This window comes from Danio rerio, chromosome 6 (genome assembly GCF_049306965.1).
Source record: "Danio rerio strain Tuebingen ecotype United States chromosome 6, GRCz12tu, whole genome shotgun sequence".
NCBI lineage: Eukaryota > Metazoa > Chordata > Actinopteri > Cypriniformes > Danionidae > Danio > Danio rerio.
In genome coordinates, this window is record NC_133181.1 from 54,841,440 (window position 1) to 54,861,652 (window position 20,213).

The 20,213-nt window shown below is 36.3% G+C and overlaps 1 protein-coding gene and 1 long non-coding RNA gene across 11 annotated transcripts in view; one reads left to right on the forward strand and one right to left on the reverse strand.

Moving 5' to 3' along the window:
* The window catches only part of LOC141386368 (uncharacterized), a 171,845-nt gene that overhangs the window by 74,104 nt on the left and 77,528 nt on the right, over nt 1–20,213 (forward strand). For 3 of the 10 annotated variants that reach the window (XR_012408246.1, XR_012408243.1, XR_012408244.1), the window contains exons 2-3: nt 6,204–6,343; nt 16,914–17,038. This is a non-coding gene — a long non-coding RNA (uncharacterized lncRNA). Of the gene's footprint in view, nt 1–4,190; nt 4,428–6,203; nt 6,344–16,913; nt 17,039–20,213 lie in introns of those variants that run through there. The other 7 variants (XR_012408247.1, XR_012408245.1, XR_012408240.1 and 4 more) reach the window with 4 other exon arrangements.
* Nucleotides 1–20,213, reverse strand: part of rims4 (regulating synaptic membrane exocytosis 4) — a 74,543-nt gene that overhangs the window by 31,011 nt on the left and 23,319 nt on the right. Inside the window, exon 2 of the mRNA XM_694455.10 lies at nt 6,186–6,324. Coding sequence (XP_699547.4) covers nt 6,186–6,324 — 139 coding nt within the window. The remainder of the gene's footprint in view (nt 1–6,185; nt 6,325–20,213) is intronic.

The following is a 20,213-nucleotide window of genomic DNA, read 5'->3' on the forward strand; positions in this document are numbered from 1 at the left end:
ATTAAATCATGAATAAATGAATTAAACATATTAAGTTAAACTTTGCATAACTTTAACTTTGCATAACTAAAAAATGTTGAAACTTGATTAAAGATTTAACATTTCTTGTCTTTTTTCTTGTAATTTTTTACGGCGTGGAGATAAAACATACTCCAATAAGCTTAATTTTCAACTTCCAAAAATCATATTTAACATTGTAGCAATGGTTGATAATTACAAATAAAACAAGCTTGTAACTCATCCATAGCAGGACAGCAAATATTTTCTCCCTTTCTGTATCCAAACTTTCAAGCACACTGAAATTGAAGTTAACCAGCTTTTGTCCTCCACGCAGCTAATATAAGACCACATCACGCAAATCCCCAAACCTGCGGCTTTGATGTGACACGGCAGACGGTGTCCAGATCTGAAACCAGTTTACAGTAAATATCTCAACTCTGGATTTCATTCAGAAAGGGAGAAAAAGTTTATTACTGAGAAGATGGGCTCATATTGATGGTTATGTAACTTATGGGAATACCTCAAACGCTTTTTTATTTATAGCTCGATATAAGCACACTCTCCTGAGAGTAAAAACACTTTGTATGCTTTTTTTGTGGTACTGGAAGAACATCCCATTGCAATAACATAAGAAATGTAGGGGAGAGCGGGGCACAAAGTAACACTTTTTGGTTTTGGCCAAATACTGAACAGAGTAATGGGGTTACAAACCATATTTTTTTACCAACAACACACAAGCCTCTCCTACAAATGAGCACTGAAAGTATGATCGCCGGACCTGTGGTTTCTGTACAGCAGGGGTGACCAACCCTGTTCCTGGAGATCTACCTTCCTGCAGATTTCAGTTGCAACCCATATCAAACACACCTGCCTGAGCAGGGGCGCAACTGCACACTTACTGATGGGTATGCGGCTTCAACTTTTCCGCGCCCCCCCTTCAATCCAACTATATTTTAAAACAGGCAAGTGATAAAATGTGGAAAATATTTCCATCAATAAATTAAAGATATTTTTTCATAAAGATATCAATATACTTCCAAAAAATACAGTTTCGCAGTTCTGAACACAACTGAAATAGTATGAAGTAGTAAAAGGTATTATTACATTAAGCATGTTAAGTCGCAAAGAAATGCATCTCATACCACCCCAAATTTCGCCTCAGTTTAATTTTACCTTACTAAATGATTATAGCACCTTGACTAGCCTTGCTTTTGGACTTTTTGTACTACATTTGTCAAAACAAAATCATTGACATGGGAGTCCTAAAGGGCAAAAGAACATTGCGATTACTTCTCACATGCATACTGTGAGAAGTGTAAGCTCTGTCTTTGCAAGAACAATTGACTAAAACTGCTAAAAGTGAAATAAAAAAGACTGTCAAATGTTTAGTGTAAAAAAAAAAAAACAGAAACAAACTGTGTGAAATGTTCTATTTAATTGAAATGTTAAAACTTTGTTTGTAGCTAAAATTAAAATAGTTTTGAGCTAAGAAGTTACCAAAAGCCCTGATGAATCAATATGATACATAATAAATTCATAAAAACATGTATATGGTATAAAAAATGGGGGGGATGGGTGGAATGATTTTGTAATTTAATAAAATACAATATTATACACGTATAAAATGCTAAATAAACATTTTTAACTATATATATATATATATATATATATATATATATATATATATATATATATATATATATATATATATATATATATATATATATATAAATTATTAATATATACTATTTGAAACTTTTAATATGGATAATTTAAAAAATAGTTGTGGCACAATGGCGCCCCCCATGTGTGGCGCCCCTATGCGCCGCATATACTGCATACCCCCTTTTTGCGCCACTGTGCCTGAGTTATCAAGTGCTGTTCAGGTCCTAATTAATTGCCTCAGGTGTGTTTGATCAGGGTTGGATCTGAACTTTGCTGGAAGGTAGATCTCCAGGAACAGGATTGAGCACCCCTGCTGTACAGTATTGCCAAAAGTGCCAGAAGTCAAAATTTTACTCTTTACTCTAATCTGTGTGCGCAGTATTCTGCAAAGCTCCGCAGATTTTTAGCCCATAATTGATTCTGTTTATTTACTTGTGTAAATGTGTGTAAATTCATATTTATTCAGTTTTTAAATTAATATTATTGACTAATATGAAAATATTTATATGATTTATTTACAGTACAGTTTGTAAAGTCATATTTTCTGTCTTTTAGCAGATATATTATATGAAAGACTTGATTTGTTTACCCAATATAGTAGATCTAATTGGATTTGCATTGTAAACATTAAATACAAGTTAAAAATGTTTTACTTTTTACTTCATATATTAAGGTTTTAGTTAACTCCCAAAATCATTCCACATAAATTTGCAGATTTTTAACAAAATTCTGCGCAGAAATAGCAAAAAATGTCCTTAGATTTGCTGGCCCTAGTTGTAACACATGCTTATAATGTAATGTAATGCAATGTAAGAAGTATTTATAAAGTGCATTTATTGTGTATGGCCATACATTCAAAGCGCTTCACAATCATGAGAGGAGTCTCTCCAAACCACCACCAGTGTGCAGCATCCACTTGGATGATGCGATGGCTGCCACAGGACAACGGCACCAGTGCGCTCACCACACACCAACTATAGGTGGAGGGAAGAGACAGTGATAGAGCTATTTCAGTGGATGGAGATGATTGGGAGGCCATGATCGTAAGGGCTGATAGAGGGACTTTGGCCAGGACATCGGGGTTACACCCCTGCTCTCGAGAAGTGCTGTGGGATTTTTAATGCCAACAAAGAGTCAGGACCTCGATTTAACATCTTATCTGAAAGATGGCAGATTATAAAGGCAGATTTCACACAAATAATTTAAATTCAGTTTACTTTACATGGTAGCCATATTTCCTCAGTAATTGGCAGATTGTTTTGTTCTACATAGCACAGCATGTTAGTTTATTTATTGGATGAACTCATTTGAATCTATTTGCATTTTTATTTATCCATTATACAATGCATTTATTTGCATTATTAGCAATAAAAAAAATTCTATAAAAATATTTTCTATTAAAAACATTTTATTAGAAAAAGTTCTCAGAATTACACTAAAAATTCAAAAAGTTATTTTGTTAGGCTAATTGGTGTCCAACAATGTGTGGCCTAATTGTAACATCCTGTTACAACTAAAACTGACTAGCAGTAACTGTGTTTTATACATCTTTCAAAATGGTTTCATCTTTTAGCCTTGAAGACAGTAATCACAGCAGTATTAGATGTTAGGTTCATACTTTCGCAGATTTTTCTTAAATAAAAAATATTGACTCTAGTAAAAAAAATACTGTTATGCTGCAAAAATGATTTCTCCTGTGTTTCTCATCAAAATTTCTAACAATAATTGGCAGGAAGACGTCTGCTGACACTGTGGTAAAAACCTTGGAAGCATGCCATGGTTAACCCTGAGCAAATACCTTAAAACTCTGTGTTACATTTAACCCCACGTTATTTTGTGCCTGGCGCTCCACTATCCCAGACTAATAAAAGTTGAATTGTGAGAGCCATTTGCAACCAGGGCTATTTTTTTATTATCCAGTTAATTAAATGGAGTACTTGGAAAGGTACTGAATGAGCTTTTTGTACTGATTAAACAGAAACCATCAATTTGAAATATCTGCTTTTGTTGGAAAGAAAGGGGCTTTTTACATTCTTAATGATTATTTATTTCTGGTTTGTTTTGCTTCATGTTTTACACTTTGCACCAGCCAGGTTACCTATACAGGTTAAGTACAACATACACTGATGTTTTACTCTGTTCATTTATTACTTTCCACTAATTTATTATAATCCTTTTTAAAGAAATGACATTACTTAGATTTTGCTGCTTGCAAAATAATTTTAACATTCATACCTCTATTTAGCCTGCTGTTTTTGTAAAAGAGTTTGAGAAATTTATCTCATTGGTCAATTTATAAGATCAAAAAAGCTTTAAAAACACTGTAATTTACTTTTTTTCTGACATGTAAAACCACATTTTTCCATTTATTAGTTCTTTCTTTTGTCATTATTGTACTGTATATCATTGCTTCATATGTATTATTGCCTATGTGATTTTGTTTATCAATAAAAAGATTTACTGTCCTTGTTTACATAATCGCTTGTGTCCTGATTGGGTAAAAGCAGCATGTGACCAATTTACATAAACCATTAAAATATATTATGCTAATTTATACAATTTTTTTTCCGGAATGGATTATACAGACTGTAATGATAAGAACGAAACATCGCTTTTTCATTTTAAGTGACTCTTTTCCCACTCAAATTCAGTTTAATATGCAACTTGTGGTGTTTACTGATGTCCAAAATAACGTGACGTGAATATGAGACGCGCGAACGCGACAGGACGTCAGTTGCTTCAGTCATCGTCATTAGCCTGCTGTAAGTTTGGCGCCAAATGTTTATATTATCATTAAATAGGTGCTAACGCAATTTTAATATAACAATTGAACATTAATGTTACTTGCAATTTATCTGAATGACGCCACGAACACCTCTAACGTTAGCTGAATCATTAAGCAACGTGAACAGAGGTTAACGTTAGGCTAACGTTAGCCTAGGTTTCTGAAGCTCATCTGTCACTTCACAATAACAACAGTCTTTTAAATTTTTATCCAATGTGCCAGTTAAGCGAAGCGAAAACATACAATATGGTTTTGCAAAATAATGTTTTATATCTGTCAAGCTTTTTCGGCAATGTTTTTGGTGTTTTTTTCCTTCAGTGTTGATTCTTGAAGTGTAAGGTAACGTTAAGTCATTGTGTGTTTTACAAAGTTAGTTAACATTATAATGCTTAGTGGTATCCTGCATATAAATTCCTCATGGTTTAGTGTGGATGAAAGCCGGTTTTATTCTTCACGCCGCACATAAATAACATGGAATTGCATTGCCTACATTATTTTGTAAGATCATGTTTGTTAACATGATTTAAAGAGATGCACTCAAAATTTAAATTTACTCACTATTTTACAGGTATTTGCCCTCTTCTAAAGTTCTGTTGAACCTTGAAAAGGACATTTTGAAGGATACTGGAAACCAGTCTGCTACCATGACTTAAAAACAAATCCTATGTAAGTCAATGGTTACAGGTTTTCAGCTTTCTTCAAAATGTCTTTTTTTGTGTTTAATAGAAGAAAGAATCTCAAACAGGTTTAGAACAAGTGAAGGGTGAGTAAATGATGACAGAATTGTCAGGTTTGGTGAACTCCTTTAGGCAGGTGTTAACAGAGGAAGTGTTAGCCTAGATTTCTAAATCAGGCCCTTCTTCACAGTAACAACAGTCTTTTTAAATGAACCAAAAACACACTAAATGCCTTTTCAAAATAATATTTTATATCTGTCAAGCTTCTTGGGAAATGTTTTTTGTGTTTTTTTTTTCCTTCAGCATTTTTTTATGTTGATAATGTTTTTTTTTAAATATAGTTAATTAACGTTATAATGCTACATGATATCCTGTTTATGAATAATTTATGGTTTAGTGTAGATGACAGCCAGTTTATTTTTTCACGCTGCACGTAAATAACAGGCATGGTTACCTAATGTTACTGGTTTACAGTTTTCTTTTAGAAGTTTATTTAATCTAGTTCATTGCAATTCAAGCATATTTGAATAAATCTGTTTGTATAAATGCTTATGTATATTTCATAATGTAACACTTTTTTACCATCTGTAAATGGATGTTAAAGATTTCTCCATTGATGGCTTTAAAGAACTTTTATTTTTAAGAGTCTGTTCAGTTTCCCAGAGATGGGTTGCGGCTGGAAGGGCATCCGCTGCGTAAAAATGTGCTGGATAAGTTGGCGGTTCATTCCGCTGTGGTAACCCCGGATGAATAGAGGGGCTAAGCCGAAAAGAAAATGAATGAATGAATCTATTCAGTTACAATGTTGCTTTGAATGCACTCGTAAAAGTTATTTGTTTGCATTAATGTCTCATAATGCACCTTTTAAATCTTTAGTAGTTTTTCGTTCTACAAATGTTTCCTATAAAATAAAATAAAAGTTCCCTGGATTATTAAAAGGTTGAAACAAAACTGGTTGACTAAACGGAAACAAGATTATATGTACTGTTTGTGTGTTTGATGTGGTGCAGGACTTACTGATGGGGTTGTAAAGCAACATAAGAAGTTTGAATACTCACTTTCCCTCTGACCCATAGCTGTTCATGCTGTCCTCGATGGATTCATGGCTGGCCTGCCGGACTGTACGACTGGGCATCTCTACGGCGAGTCCTGTCTCTGTACTCCTTTGAATGCCCTTTAGTCTGCGGCCCTCTGGGTCTGAAGCGAAGAAGGAAAAGTAAGTTTACATTTAAACTTGAAATTGTGCAATAAAATAAGTTTTAAAGGGATAGTTCACCCAAAAATATAACTTTTGTCATAATTTACCTTTATGAGTTTCTTTCTTCTGTTGAACACAAAGAAAGATATACTATGGGGGGTTCTTCTTGTTTTATGTTTAACAGAAGAAAGAAATGTATTTAAGTTAATCACTTGAGTGTAGATCTGCACAACATATTGTTTCAGCATCGTTATCGCAATATGCGCATACACAATAGTCACATCGCAGAATCTGCAATGTTGATTTGAGATTCGAATTAACCAGAAAATCCTAACAGAGTGAAAGATTATTTTAAGGCCAGTATTTAAGATTTCAAGCTAAACTTGGAAAAAAGGAATAATTCCGTTTGCATTTAATTAATAATACAATGAAAACTCCCTATTCTTGTAAAGTTATGAATTCTACCCAAATAGAGTAATTTAAATAAGTCATATTTATATCGCAAACTACACTGACTGGCCACTTTATTAGGTACACCTTATTAGTACCAGGTTGGACCTCCTTTTGCCTTCAGAACTTCCATAATCTGTTGTGGCATAGGTTCAACAATGTACTGGAAATATTCCTCAGAGATTTTGGTCCATATTAACATGATAGCGTCACACAGTTGCTGCAGATTTGTCGGCTGCACATCCATGATGCCAATCTCCCGTTCCATCACTTCGTAAACGGGCTCTATTGGATTGAGAACTGGTGACTGTGGAGGCCATTTGAGTACAGTGAAGTCATTGTTATGGTCTAGAAATCAGTCTGAAATGATTTGTGCTTTATGACATGGTGGGTTATCCTAATGAAAGTAGCCATCAGAAAATGAGTACACTGTGGTCATTACGGGATGGACATGGTCAGGTAGGTTGTGGCGTTGACACGATGCTCAATTGGTACTAGTGGACCCAAAGTGTGCTAAGAAAATATCCGCCATACCATTACACCACCACCATCACCAGCCTGAACCGATGATACAAGGCAGCATGGAATCATACTATCATGTTGTTGACGGCAAATTCTGATCCTACCATCCGAATGTTGCAGCAGAAATCAAGACTCATCAGACCAGGAAATAATTTTACAATCTTCTATTGTCTAATTTTGGTGAGACTGTGCGAATTGTAGCCTCAGTTTCCTGTACTTAGCTGACAGGAGTGGCACCCAGTGTGGTCTTCTGCTGCTGTATCCTATCGCCCTCAAGGTTGGACATGTTGTGCATTCAGAGATGCTCTTCTTCATACCTCTGTTGCAACAATTGTTTACTGTTGGAAACAGTTTGGCCATTCTCCTCTGTCCTCTGGCATCAACAAGACATTTGCGCCCACAGAACTGCCCCTCACTGGATATTTTCTCTTTTTTGGACCATTTTCTGTAAACCCTAGATATGGTTGTGCATAAAAATCCCAGTAGATCAGAAGTTTCTGAAATGCTCAGAACAGCCCATCTGCCCCAAACAACCATGCCGCTTTCAAAGTCACCTAAACCACCTTACTTCCCCATTCTGATGCACGGTTTGACCTGCAGCAGATCATCTTGCAGACCATGTCTGCATGCCTGAATGCATTGTGATTGACTGATTACTAATGTGCGTTAACAACTAGTTTGGACAGGTGTACCTAATAAAGTGGCCGGTGACTATATTGCAGAAAAAAAATCACAATGTCAGTTTTTTCCAATATTGTGCTACCATATTTGATTGTGAGGAAATCATCATGAACTATCCCTTTAGGGAATATTAAAGATGCAACAGTAGGTATAAATATAATTTCGATGCAGAGAACTAATGGAAAACATCTGTGTTTTCCATTAAAATATAATAATTAGCTTTTTGTGGCAGACGCTTTGTAACTTTGCAAATTTTATAGATGTGCAAACTGAAATATTACACACTAAAGGAAAAGGAAAACATTGCAACCATCCTATGACCTCTTCAAATCTATACCACAAATGAGTTTTACCCCTTAGGCTTAATATGTAAGTTTAGACATTTTTCCTTTAGCAGGCGTCACAAATGATTCTGAAATACCCCTCATATTCTAATATTTCTCTCAGAGCGGCAAAGGCACTGGAGAAAGGAAAAAAAGTCATATCAAATCCTCTCCATATCACACTAAATGAAATGTTGTGATAATGTTGCTGCCAGGTAGAGCACTGGTTGTATTAAAAATAAATCCTTTGGAAAATATAATCTCCTTGTATAATTCAAGTGTGTAGTGGTGACTTATTGAACTCAGATGGCTCAGAGAGCAGATTCACAAAGCTTGGACTTTTCCTAGTAAAGGTGAAGAGGATCAGCCGCAGACTGGCCACTTTATTGGCCCATGACCTCATTAATATATATTCTATTCAGAGAATGAGAATCAGAGCTGCATGTCATCTCAAAATAGATACGTAAAGCGTTTTTTGAATGAACTTCTCATGAAGTGACTAAACATTTCATTTTATATCCATTTGTGTTTATGCTGGTATGAATATTCGGTAACGTTGTACAATATTTTTGATGGGTCATAAATGTTATGAGCAATTCCATGAAAAAAATAACGAAACTCTTTCTAAGTGTTTTGTGTAGGCTTGTATTTTACAGTACTGTAAAAAACACTCAAAAATGTATCTGTCGATGTTAAGGGTGTCACGATTCTCCAAATCCTCGATTCGATTACATTTTCGATTCTAAGGTCACGATTCGATTCGATTTTCGATTATGAATAATTAATTCATTAATAACGAATTAATTATTTGTAGCCTACCGTTTAAACTACCTGACCTGCATGGTCTTTGTTTTACCCATAAACAAATCATACAGTAAATGAATAAAGGCAAGATACACACATAATTACCACCTGTCAATCACTTTTTCTGCGGGACTCGTGAATAGGCAGTGATCTGTGTCGTTATAATGGCGTCGGTAAAAAAAGGTGCACAACCAACAGGAACCAGCCAACAGTATCTGAGGTGTTCGCTAAAATGACTAAGTACAAGTGAGTGAAAGATTGAAGCAGTCTACTGATCCTCTGACTGCCTGGACCTGCTGTCTCGAGCGCATGGCTGTGTGTGCGTCTGTGTCTGTGTGGTCACGTGATGTGCGTTTTCAGCAGTAGTGAGGAAGGAGGGCTGCTCAGAAATGCTACACGCCACTGTGGATGTCAAAACTTTGTTGTTCTAAAATGCAATTTAAAAACAAAGACATATTAGTATAAACAGGGCCTGAGTGTGTACTTTTCGCGTGAGCGGATTTGCAACGGGGGCGGGCGGAGGATCGCGATGCCGGTGTTGTCTATCGGACGAACCCTAATACGTACATAGCAGAGCTTGCAAACTGTGTTTTTTTTTTGTAGACAACACGAACGTTGTCAACATAACTCACTGGAAATCCCAAATGCTTCCACACCGGCGACTTCATTGAAAGAGGAGAGGGTTTAAGCTCTGTCGACGGGTCTCCTTCGTCTGCAGTTTAACAAGCACTTCTACAAGCGTCTTTTTTTCCCTGCTTGGCAAGCCAAGCTGACGTGACATGGGGGCGTGGCAGCATCGACGATTCTATTTTTTGATTCGATAATCGAAATTAAGCATAAATTTCGATCGACTTCGATTTAAAATCGAAATTGTGACACCCTTAGTCGATGTTTTTAAGCACTTATATTTGAATTACCAAAGTCACACAAGTGCTAACTGACCCGTCGCTAAGTGGCTCAGTGGTTAACACTGTCAACTCACAGTAAGAAGATCGCTGGTTCGACTTCGGCTGGGTCAGTTGGTATTTCTGTGTGGAGTTTGCATGTTCTCCCCGTGTTGGCGTGGGTTTCCTCTGGGTGCTCCGGTTTCCCCCACAGTCCAAAGACATGCAGTATAGGTAAATTGGATGAACTAAGTGAAGTATAGTTATAAACTAATTTCGAGAGGATCACATGCTTATGATTTCTTGCGGTCGGTCCCGCTTTATTCAGTTTATGATTCACCAATCAATTCCTAAGCCATTATAAATACTCTAAGTTCCAAATAACAGCCATCTTCGTTTTTGAAGAATCCCCCCTTCCACCCTTACTTCTCCTCCTTTCCTCCTCCCGGGTTTCCTCCCATCCAAAAAACTTAAGTTAATTGACTAATCCAATGCATCCATGCAGCTAGTAAGTACTATAGTTATCTCTTAAGTGCAGTCACCATCTATTCATTAGCTACTACAGAAGAGGAGTTCTCGAGATCTACCTGAGCTCAAACTCCCCTCTCGCCTTGTAAATGGGAGGGAGCCCCGGGCTTGAGGAACTTATGTGCTCAGGGTTCCCTCCCAGGATAGCATGCCAAACAAGCTTTATAATCAATCATCAGCTAGGTGTGAAGTCTTAAAATTGGCTGTAGTAGTGTATGAATGCGAGAGTGTATGGGTGTTTGTTCTGGGTTGCGGCTGAAAGGGCATTTGCGGTGTAAAACATGCTGGAATAGTTGGCGGTTTATTCCACTGTAGTGACCTCTGATAAATAAGGGACCAGGAATGAATGAATGAGTATTTTATTGGGTGGCATTGTGGCTCAATGGTTTGCACTGTCACCTTACAGAAAGAAGGTCACTGGTTCGAATTCGGCTCAGTTGACGTTTCTGTATGGAGTTTGCATGTTCTCCCCATGTTGGCATGGGTTTCCTCAGGGTGCTCTGGTTTCCCCCACAGTCGAAAAACATGCGCCATGAGTGAATTGGGTAAACAAAAAATTAGCCATAGTGTATGTGTATGTGTGTGTTTCCCAGTAGCTGGAAGGGCATCTTCTGTGTAAAACATATGCTGGAATAGTTGGCGGTTCTTTGCGCTGTGGCGACCTCGGATATATAATGAATGAAGCCGACTGAAAATGAATGAATGATGAGTATCTTATTGTCATCAATGCTGCTTATACAAAAAATTAACTATTTAAAACATTCATTACTGTAGTCTTCAGTGTCACGCATTCCTTAAAAAAAATCCCCTCTCAATAAATATGTATTCTCATTGTCAATATCGAAAACAGTAGCTGCTTAATTGTGGTATTTGTTTAAAACCAAGTCACCCTTCACAGATTTCTTTCTTGTCATCACTGAAATGCATTGTATCTGCAGTAAAGCACACGCTCTCTGCAGTGATGGGAATACAGCCATTTTCACAGCTTTTTTCCTGGCCGTGAAGCACATGACCTAGTTAGGCCATTCCTAAAAATACAGTCCTCCTTTTGTCTGCTCCTGCATTTCTGGTGCAGTCGGCACATGCTAACTAGCATGTCATCGTAACCTTCCACAACAGAACATCGTGTATCAGGAAATGCACTAGAAATGCCAGGGTTGCCATGGGAGACGAGAACAGTGTGCTTCAATGGATCGATCTCTCTTTTTCTCTTTTGTAATTGTCGTTTAGCGAACATGCTCGAGTGATTTCATCTTTTCACAAAAAGCTGTCAAAACACAGACGGTTCTTTTTTTTATTATGAATTATTTTCACTTCTGCAACCACAAGGCTGGGTTTTCCAGTGTTCTTATGCAGTTGCTAAAATATCCTGATTGGCTGATGATATTCTGCTGCTGTAAGGTTGCTTAGCTGGTTGTCATTAAATTGTTAAATGTTTTCTTGGATGTACAGTGTAGTTTACTACTGAGTTTGCTGGATTACAGGTTGGATGGTTGCTAGGGAAATTCCAGGTCATTTCAAGAATGTTCTGGGTAGTTTCAAAGTTGTTGCTAGGCAGTTGTTAGTTAGGTTGCTCTAGGTGGCAGCTAGGGAGTTACTAGGATTTTTTGGATAGTTACAAGTAGGGCCGTGCGATTAAATCAAAATCAAATCGCAATTTAAAACATTGCTATTAGTTAATCAGAAAAGGCTGCAATATGAAATATAAATACAGTAGGTGAGAGTTCAATGTGTCCATTACCGCCGTGGCTTATACCGCCGCCACTTTAAATGGGCAAGCACATGTTTTTAATGTATGACTGCAGTTTCTGAATATGCCGCCAAGGAGCACAAAGGGGCGGGATGCGAACGGACAGAAATAGCCTATACAGCAGCGGTAAATATGCTACTGTACTTATAAATGAAGATGAAACAATTAAACAAAGCATTATAATTTCATCATTAATCATAAAAAATTTGTTAACACTTTATTATCATTGATAAGTGCAATGAGGGTTCATTTTGGAAAGTAGAATTGAAGAAATAAAAGACAACTAAAATGAAAGCACAAACATTTAGTACAAATAAGTAGGCCTAGATAAACAAATGAAGCAGTATTTTAGCCTAAATATAGAGAGATGTTCAGTGTTTGCTATTTTGATAGGACTTGACAGTCATTAAATAAGCTTTTTCATTTATGTTTTCCTTTTCGTTTTTATTTACATTTCCGTTGTTGATTATATTTTACTATCTCATTTTATGTCTCAATTGTTGTACATAATAATAAACAAAAAAAAATAAATGAATAATGAAAATAGGCCTAAATAATAATTTTTTTAAAGGCATTGCAGTGAAACACTGAGAAACGGTCCAGCGCATGCTCTAAAGAGCTTAAGTTGAACGCTGTTTCATCAAAAGCATAAAAATAAATTGACCTACCTCAAGCAGATCACTAAAAGTAAAATAAAAATAAATTAAGTCCCGCAAGTTTATTTTTAATAGTTTAGTTTCAGTTCAGTTTTTTTCGAAACGTCAATGTTCTCCTTTAAAGTATTATTGTTGTTTTGTTTTTTGTTTTTTTTACTTGTAGTAATGGCTCAGTATCTTTTGTATTTTAATTTTAATTTCAGTCACCTTGCATGTGAAATATAATGCTCGCATAACTGCGTAAAAAGAAGAAAAAGCTTTCAAAAGTTAGAGCTAATTCATTAAAATACAGCATGTATGTTAAAACGGGCAGAGTGTGAACAAACTCAGGGTAAGGCTAAGATATGCGCTTGCCTTTTAAATCAAATCAAATCACTTTTATTGCCACATCATCAGCAGCACGTGTGCTATGATGAGTGAAAAGCTTAGGTGCTGGCTCCAGGCAGTACAAAATACAGATGCAAATACAACGACAATGCAAAATACAGACTGTACAAAATACAGTACTGCCCAATCAGACTTGCGCAACCAAACTACTTTCACAATAAAAAATAAAAAAAGAGAAAAAAACAAACAGAAAAACGCACACAAGTGGGATATGGCGTGTGCTGGAATATGGGAATATTTTGGTTTCAAAGTCACAGACACCAAACAAAAACAGGTCATTTTTAAGAGCTGTCGCAGAATTGGACCCACGGCTTACAGATTATTAAGCTAAAGCTTGACTGCAAAATTAAATCGTTAATCAAATCGCAATATCTGTCAAAAAAAAAACGCAATTAGATATTTTCCCCAAATTGCACAGCCCAAGTTACGAGGTTGTTACTTGTTATTGTTTACCAGTTTGTTAGTTTGTTTGTTGTTGTAGGTTTCTAGAATGTTTTTCGTGATTGTTTCAAGGGCAGTGGGGATTTTTGTGATATGCCAGGTGGTTACTAGAAGGTTATTAGTGTTCAGGTTAATTTTGGTTGTTGCTAAGGCATTGACGGTTTATAGAATGTTCCTGATAGTTGCTAGGTTGTTACTCCACCTTAAAAATATCCGCAATTTTTTTTTTTATATTGTGATTCTTTTTTTTCACGTTTATTTATGCTTTTGAATTGCATTTTGGGATCTTGATCTTTCTTCCAACAACTGCTGATCTACTGGGATTTCCACGCACAACCATCTCTAGGGTTTGCAGTGAATGATCAGAAAAACAGAAAATGTCAAGTGAGCGGCAGTTCTGTGGGCACAAATGCCTTGTTGATGCCAGAGGTCAAAGGAGAATGGCCAGACTGGTTCCAGCTGATAGAAAGGCAACAGTAATTTAAATAAGCACTTGATACAACCGAGGTATGCAGAAGAGCATCTCTGAACACACAACACATCCAACCTTGAGACAGATGGGCTACAGCAGCAGAGAACCACACCGGGTCCCAATCATGCCAGCTAAGTACAGGAAACTGAGGCTACAGTTGGCACAGGTTAACAGAAATTGGACAATAGAAAATTGGAGAAATGTTGCCCGGTCTGATGAATCTCGATTTCTGCTGCAATATTCTGATGGTAGGGTCTGAATTTGGCGTCAACAACACAAAAGCATGGATCCATCCCGCCTTGTATCAACTGTTCAGGCTTTTTGTGTAATGGTGTGGGGGATATTTTCTTGGCACACTTTAGGTCCACTAGTACCAATTTAGCATCGTGTCAATGCCACAGCATACCTGAGTATTGTTGCTGACCATGTCTATCCCCTTATGACCACAGTGTACCCATCTTCTGATGGCTACTGGTTTCTTGAACATAACAATGAGTTTTTTGTACTTAAATGGACTAGACTCAATCACAGTCACTAGACTCAATCCAATAGAGCACATTTGGAATGTGGTGGAACAGAAGATTCACATCATGGATGTGCAGCTGAAAAATCTGCTGCAACTGTGTGATGCTATCATGTCAATATGCACCAAAATCTCTGAGGAATATTTCCAGTACCTTGTTGAATGCCACGAAGGATTAAGGCAGTTCTGAAGGCAAAAGGCGGGTTACTAGTAAGGTGTACCTAATAAAGTGGCCAGTCAATGTATTTATGTCTATATTATTTCTTATACATTACATTATTTCAAACTACTAAAATGTCAATAAAAATCACTTTGTTAAAATCATAATCAGTCACTGATTTTTAAAATCATAAGTCAACAGAGCAGAGATCAACATCCCATCATGCAATATCCAACACTTGTGAATCACAAAATATTTTTACAGTATAGTTAATTTTATTATTGTCTGGCTTCATACCTCTTTTGGCTGGTTCCTAGAGAGTATTCAGAAAAGTATGAGCAATAATGAATTAACAAGCTCAACAAATCTTCAGTTTTGCCTTTAATTATATGTTGTGTAAATATAATGTTTCCGCTCCCTGGACGTCTCTCACCAATGTTTTCTGTGCTGTCAAATATCACGAAACCACAAGTAGGTCTCACCAACTGGATCTCTTGACAACAGATAAAGTATCTCATTTTATCAGTATGGCCAACACTCATTAATCAAAGTGACATTCATGAATTTACGAGGAACGCAGACGAAATAAGCGGCTTTTCTAACAAGCCCTTTTAGCTGCTATCTCATCTTGCTTGTGGTTTATGACCCACGCTTGTCACTTGTCACCAGGTGTAGATTTATTTCCTATCAATTTGATTACAAGAACAAAGAGGCTTATAGAAAACCTATTATCAGACTTAAGGCTACATCTTCAGCAGAGACCTATTGTTATTGCACAGTTGTATATAAATTGAAATGCAAATAGGTGCATCGTTTGCTTAATTAACAGCAGTTAAGAAAGCATATGATTATAGTCATGTAGATATATTTGCACGGCATCATATCAATATATAAGCTCATTAAAGTTAAAGTATTATAGACTGATTATGAAGTGTATTGAGACTGTAAGTACTGCACGTTTATACAGCAAATTTAACTGTAGACTATATAGAATAATCTATGTAATGCTGTAGTTTGAATTTATCCCTTGTTTGTGCCACATTTACATTATGCTACAGTACAGTTTTGACATTTCTGTTTGATATGCATTCGTTTCATGTGTCAAAAAATAGTGGCTCTAAACGTGCTTAAATGTCATGTTTTTTCTACTTTCCTGTCAATAAGATCCAGAGTCTACAGTCTACAGTAAGACAAAAATGTCCGCCAATGAACGGTTTCTATATTTTGTAATTGACAAGTGTTTTCCTGCTTTTGTACAGTTATAAATTGAATCACGAGACCTTGATCTCTGCTTTGTTGACTTCAGATGTTGAAAATGCAACTCTGCAGTTTAACAATGCGACTTTTATTGACATTTAAGTATTACGAAGTATATATTGTGTAAGAAATAATATAAATAGAAATAAGTCCATAAAAGAAGAGAAAAAATGCTAGCAGTTTTTTACTAGGTTTTTTTACTAACAACACCGACCCATGCAATATATTTAACCCAGGCTCATTCTGAAAACGTAGCCCTATATACATTTCTAGAGAGCGCCAAATACATCCAAGAGCTACGTTTTTTGCTGTTTTTATGAATCCACCAGAGGCCGTTGTGTTTGATTTTCATATCTCAAATTTCTCTCGCAAGTGCCATTCACACCTACTCTTCTCGCGTAAATCCAACAGAGGCCACTGTCAACTGACTGACTGACTGACTGACCAATTGACTTACCCACCCTCCTCCTTCCCTAAACCTAAACAATAGTGTTTTCAAAAGCATCGATTGATCATCGCCCATGCACTTCCCTAAACACAACCTATAGTGTTTTCAAAAGCATCGATTGATCAGCGCCTGCGCACTTCCCTAAACACAACCAATAGTGTTTTCAAAAGCAATCCAGAAAAAGAAAAGCCCTCACGGCTGCCTAATTTTTACCACTTTTTCAGATTATACCACATTCTTGCCCTGTTATTTACTTCACCCTGTTTTTTTTAGCTTTTGTTTTTGTTTTACCTGCTTTCTAGAACTGTTCTTTGCCAGACTTGAACCTCATCATCTTGGTCAACTCCACTCCACCTCTCAAGTTCTTCGACATACACGGCGAGCCAGTGGGCAAACTGGTAACACCGAAAAAGCCATCCATATGGAGGTAAACGGTCAGCTGGTAAACACGAAAAAGAATGGCATCATACCACCCTGTCGCGTTCGCTTTAAAGACGAAATGCTGCCATACTTACTTCTGGCTACATAATTCGCGATCTCCAGAAATATATATAGGGCTCCGTTTTTAGAACGAGCCTATGTTGCATATATCACTTCAGGTTATAACAAATGTCAGTAAAAGTCACTTTTTCAAACTTTTTAACATCACAATTATTGAAGGAAAAACCAATGTCCCATAATGCAATCCAATTAAACTGAAAAATAGTTTTTGCCATTTACTCATCTCATATGTTGCTCTGGACTTATTTTATTTCCTTCATGGAAACTATTTATTTCCATCAAGAGCAGATTTAGGAATAGAGATACTGATTTCGGGCTTTCTTCAAAATATCTACTTTTATGTTCAACAGAAGAAAGAAACTCATAACAGTTTGAAACCATTTCAGGGAGAGTAAGTAGTTTGTGAATTAGAATTTTTGGGTGAACTATTCCTTTAAGAGTAGCCCACATCACTTGTGCGGTGCGCTATTGTGGACAAACTATTGTTGGTAGCCTTCCATTAAATTAAGAAAAATAACTTGTCAGTGAAATAGCTTGAAACTGAAAAAAGTAATGATTAATCAAATATTGCTAAATATAAACCAATGAATATCAGATATTGCTTTCGAATTGTGGTTGAACAGAAGCATTAAAAAGGCAAACTAATGAAACTAGCCCAAAAATGAAGGGTGCCAACAATTTCTATCTACGTCTGTAGATCATAATTAGAGTATATATCTGGAACTTGTAGATGAAAATAAGAAAAATAATGATCCAATATTAATTTTGGGTGTTATTAAAAGCTCAACGTTTTGATGTGTTACTAATGCACAGGCTTGAACGAACAGGAGTAGGATGCTTTTGAGTCTGATTTAAACATGGGTTGCTGAAGATCATCAGGGCAGGCATTGATTGTCATCTAAATGAGCATGTCAGTTTTTGCCCATGTGATCGATCATGCCATTACCTCTCATTACCTCAGCCTGCTTTAATTAACTATTAACTGTTTGATAAATCAGTAGCTCTAGAGGCCTATTGATCTACAGTGAAGTTGATAGATGTCTGGTTGGAGGCTATAACCTCTGCACTTGGATTGATACAAAACTCAACACCACTACTGTTTTTGAAGTAAAGAGTAATATGAGTCCCTTGCAAGAGTAATATGACATATAAACAAAAGTATTTTATGTTATTTGTTATGGAGGTTTTGAATTCTCCTAAAACCTGTCAGTTATATTATATGTTGTTCTTATTACTGTAAAAAATACAGTGGAAAGCTGTAATATTTATTGCAATATTATTATTGTTTTATTGTTTAAAACATGTTTTTTTTTGTCAAGGGTGACATGGTGGCTCACAGCAAGAAGGTTACTGGTTTGAGTCCCGGCTGGATCAGTTGGCATTTCTGTGTGGAGTTTGCATGTTCTCCCCGTGGGTTTCCTCCGGGTGCTCTGGTTTCCCCCACAGTCCAAACACATGCGCTGTAGGTGAATTAAATAAACTAAACTGGACGTAGTGCATGAGTGTGTGTGGATGTTTCCCAGTGATAGGTTGCAGCTGGAAGTGCATCCGCTGTGTTAAACATATGCTGGATAAGTTGCTGGTTCATTCCACTGTGGCAACCTTGGATTAAAAGAGGGAATCAGCCGAATAAGAAAAATAAATAAATGTATGCGTGTATTTGAGTGTTTATCGGTGTTTATTACTGGGTTGCAGCTGAAAGAGCATTAGCTTTGTAGAACATGTGTTGGATAAGTTGGCAGTTCATTCCACTATGGCGACCTCTGATGAACAAAGGGACTAAGCCAGTGGTTCTCAAACTGTGGTACGTGGGCTTCCTTCTAGTGGTACGCGGATGAATCAAATATATCATATGTATATGCTACATATATTTAAATAAATTATCAAAAATGATTTATATATGAATATGATGACATAACGCCTATATTTATGAGGTCCAGGCAACATTTCCAGGTACTGATAAACATGGAGTTTTTTCTTTTTTTTTACTTTTTAAGAACAGTAACCTACCATTTTTAACATTTAAAAGCACATTTTAATTTAAATGTTCTTAATATTGGGAACTAATATGCCTCGTTTTTGAACTGTACAGAGCTTTAGCTGCTTTACTGGACCTAATACACTACTATATTTCAATACTGCTCATTATGGTGGTACTTGCAAAGACAACTTTTTTCTGAGGTGGTACTTGATGAAAAACGTTTGAGAACCACTGGACTAAGCTGAAGGAAAATGAATGTATGATTTTTTTTGCCATGTAGTTTAAAGTTTAAATGTTTATGTTTAGTAATTTATTAAAATTAAATTTTTCATATTAGAATCAGGATTAATGATAATGCAAATGGGAAACTTTCCAGATGCATTATGGGAAATGGGGCGCATATATATATATATGTGTGTGTGTGTGTGTGTGTGTGTGTGTGTGTGTGTGTGTGTGTGTGTGTGTGTGTGTGTGTGTGTGTGTGTGTGTGTGTGTGTGTGTGTGTGTGTGTGTTTATTATCTTTTAAGAGTCACATTTTTGATGCTCATTTACCTGTAAAACTCTTTTATATTATTCTATTAGAAATGAGATTAGACACAGAAAATGAAACATTGATGTTGTTGATTTTAGGTAATTTTTAATAAATATTTTTTTACATTTTATTTGACCATTACCTGGACTTGTCTTTGTCATGTATGTTTTGCATTTTCTGGTTTATTTCACTGTGTTAATTTCTTTATATTTGTCAAAATATCTTAATTGTGTGACAATACTGTACTTTACAGTAATGAGAGTAGGATTGAAATTAATGTGAAAAGGAAAAATTTAACAAAACTAAAGTTATTAAAAATTGTGCTGCTCTTTGTGATCACAGTAGATGGATATTTACTCATTCATTCATTTTTTTTTCAACTTAGTCAATTTATTAATCAGGAGTCACCACAGTGGAATCAACCACCAACTTATCCAGCATATGTTTTACACAGTGGATGCCTTTCCAGCTGCAACCCAACACTGGGAAACACCCCATCACTCTCATTTACACACATACACTACGGCCAATTTAGCTCAAGAACACGGGGAGAACATGTGAACTCCACACAGAAATGCCAAACTGGC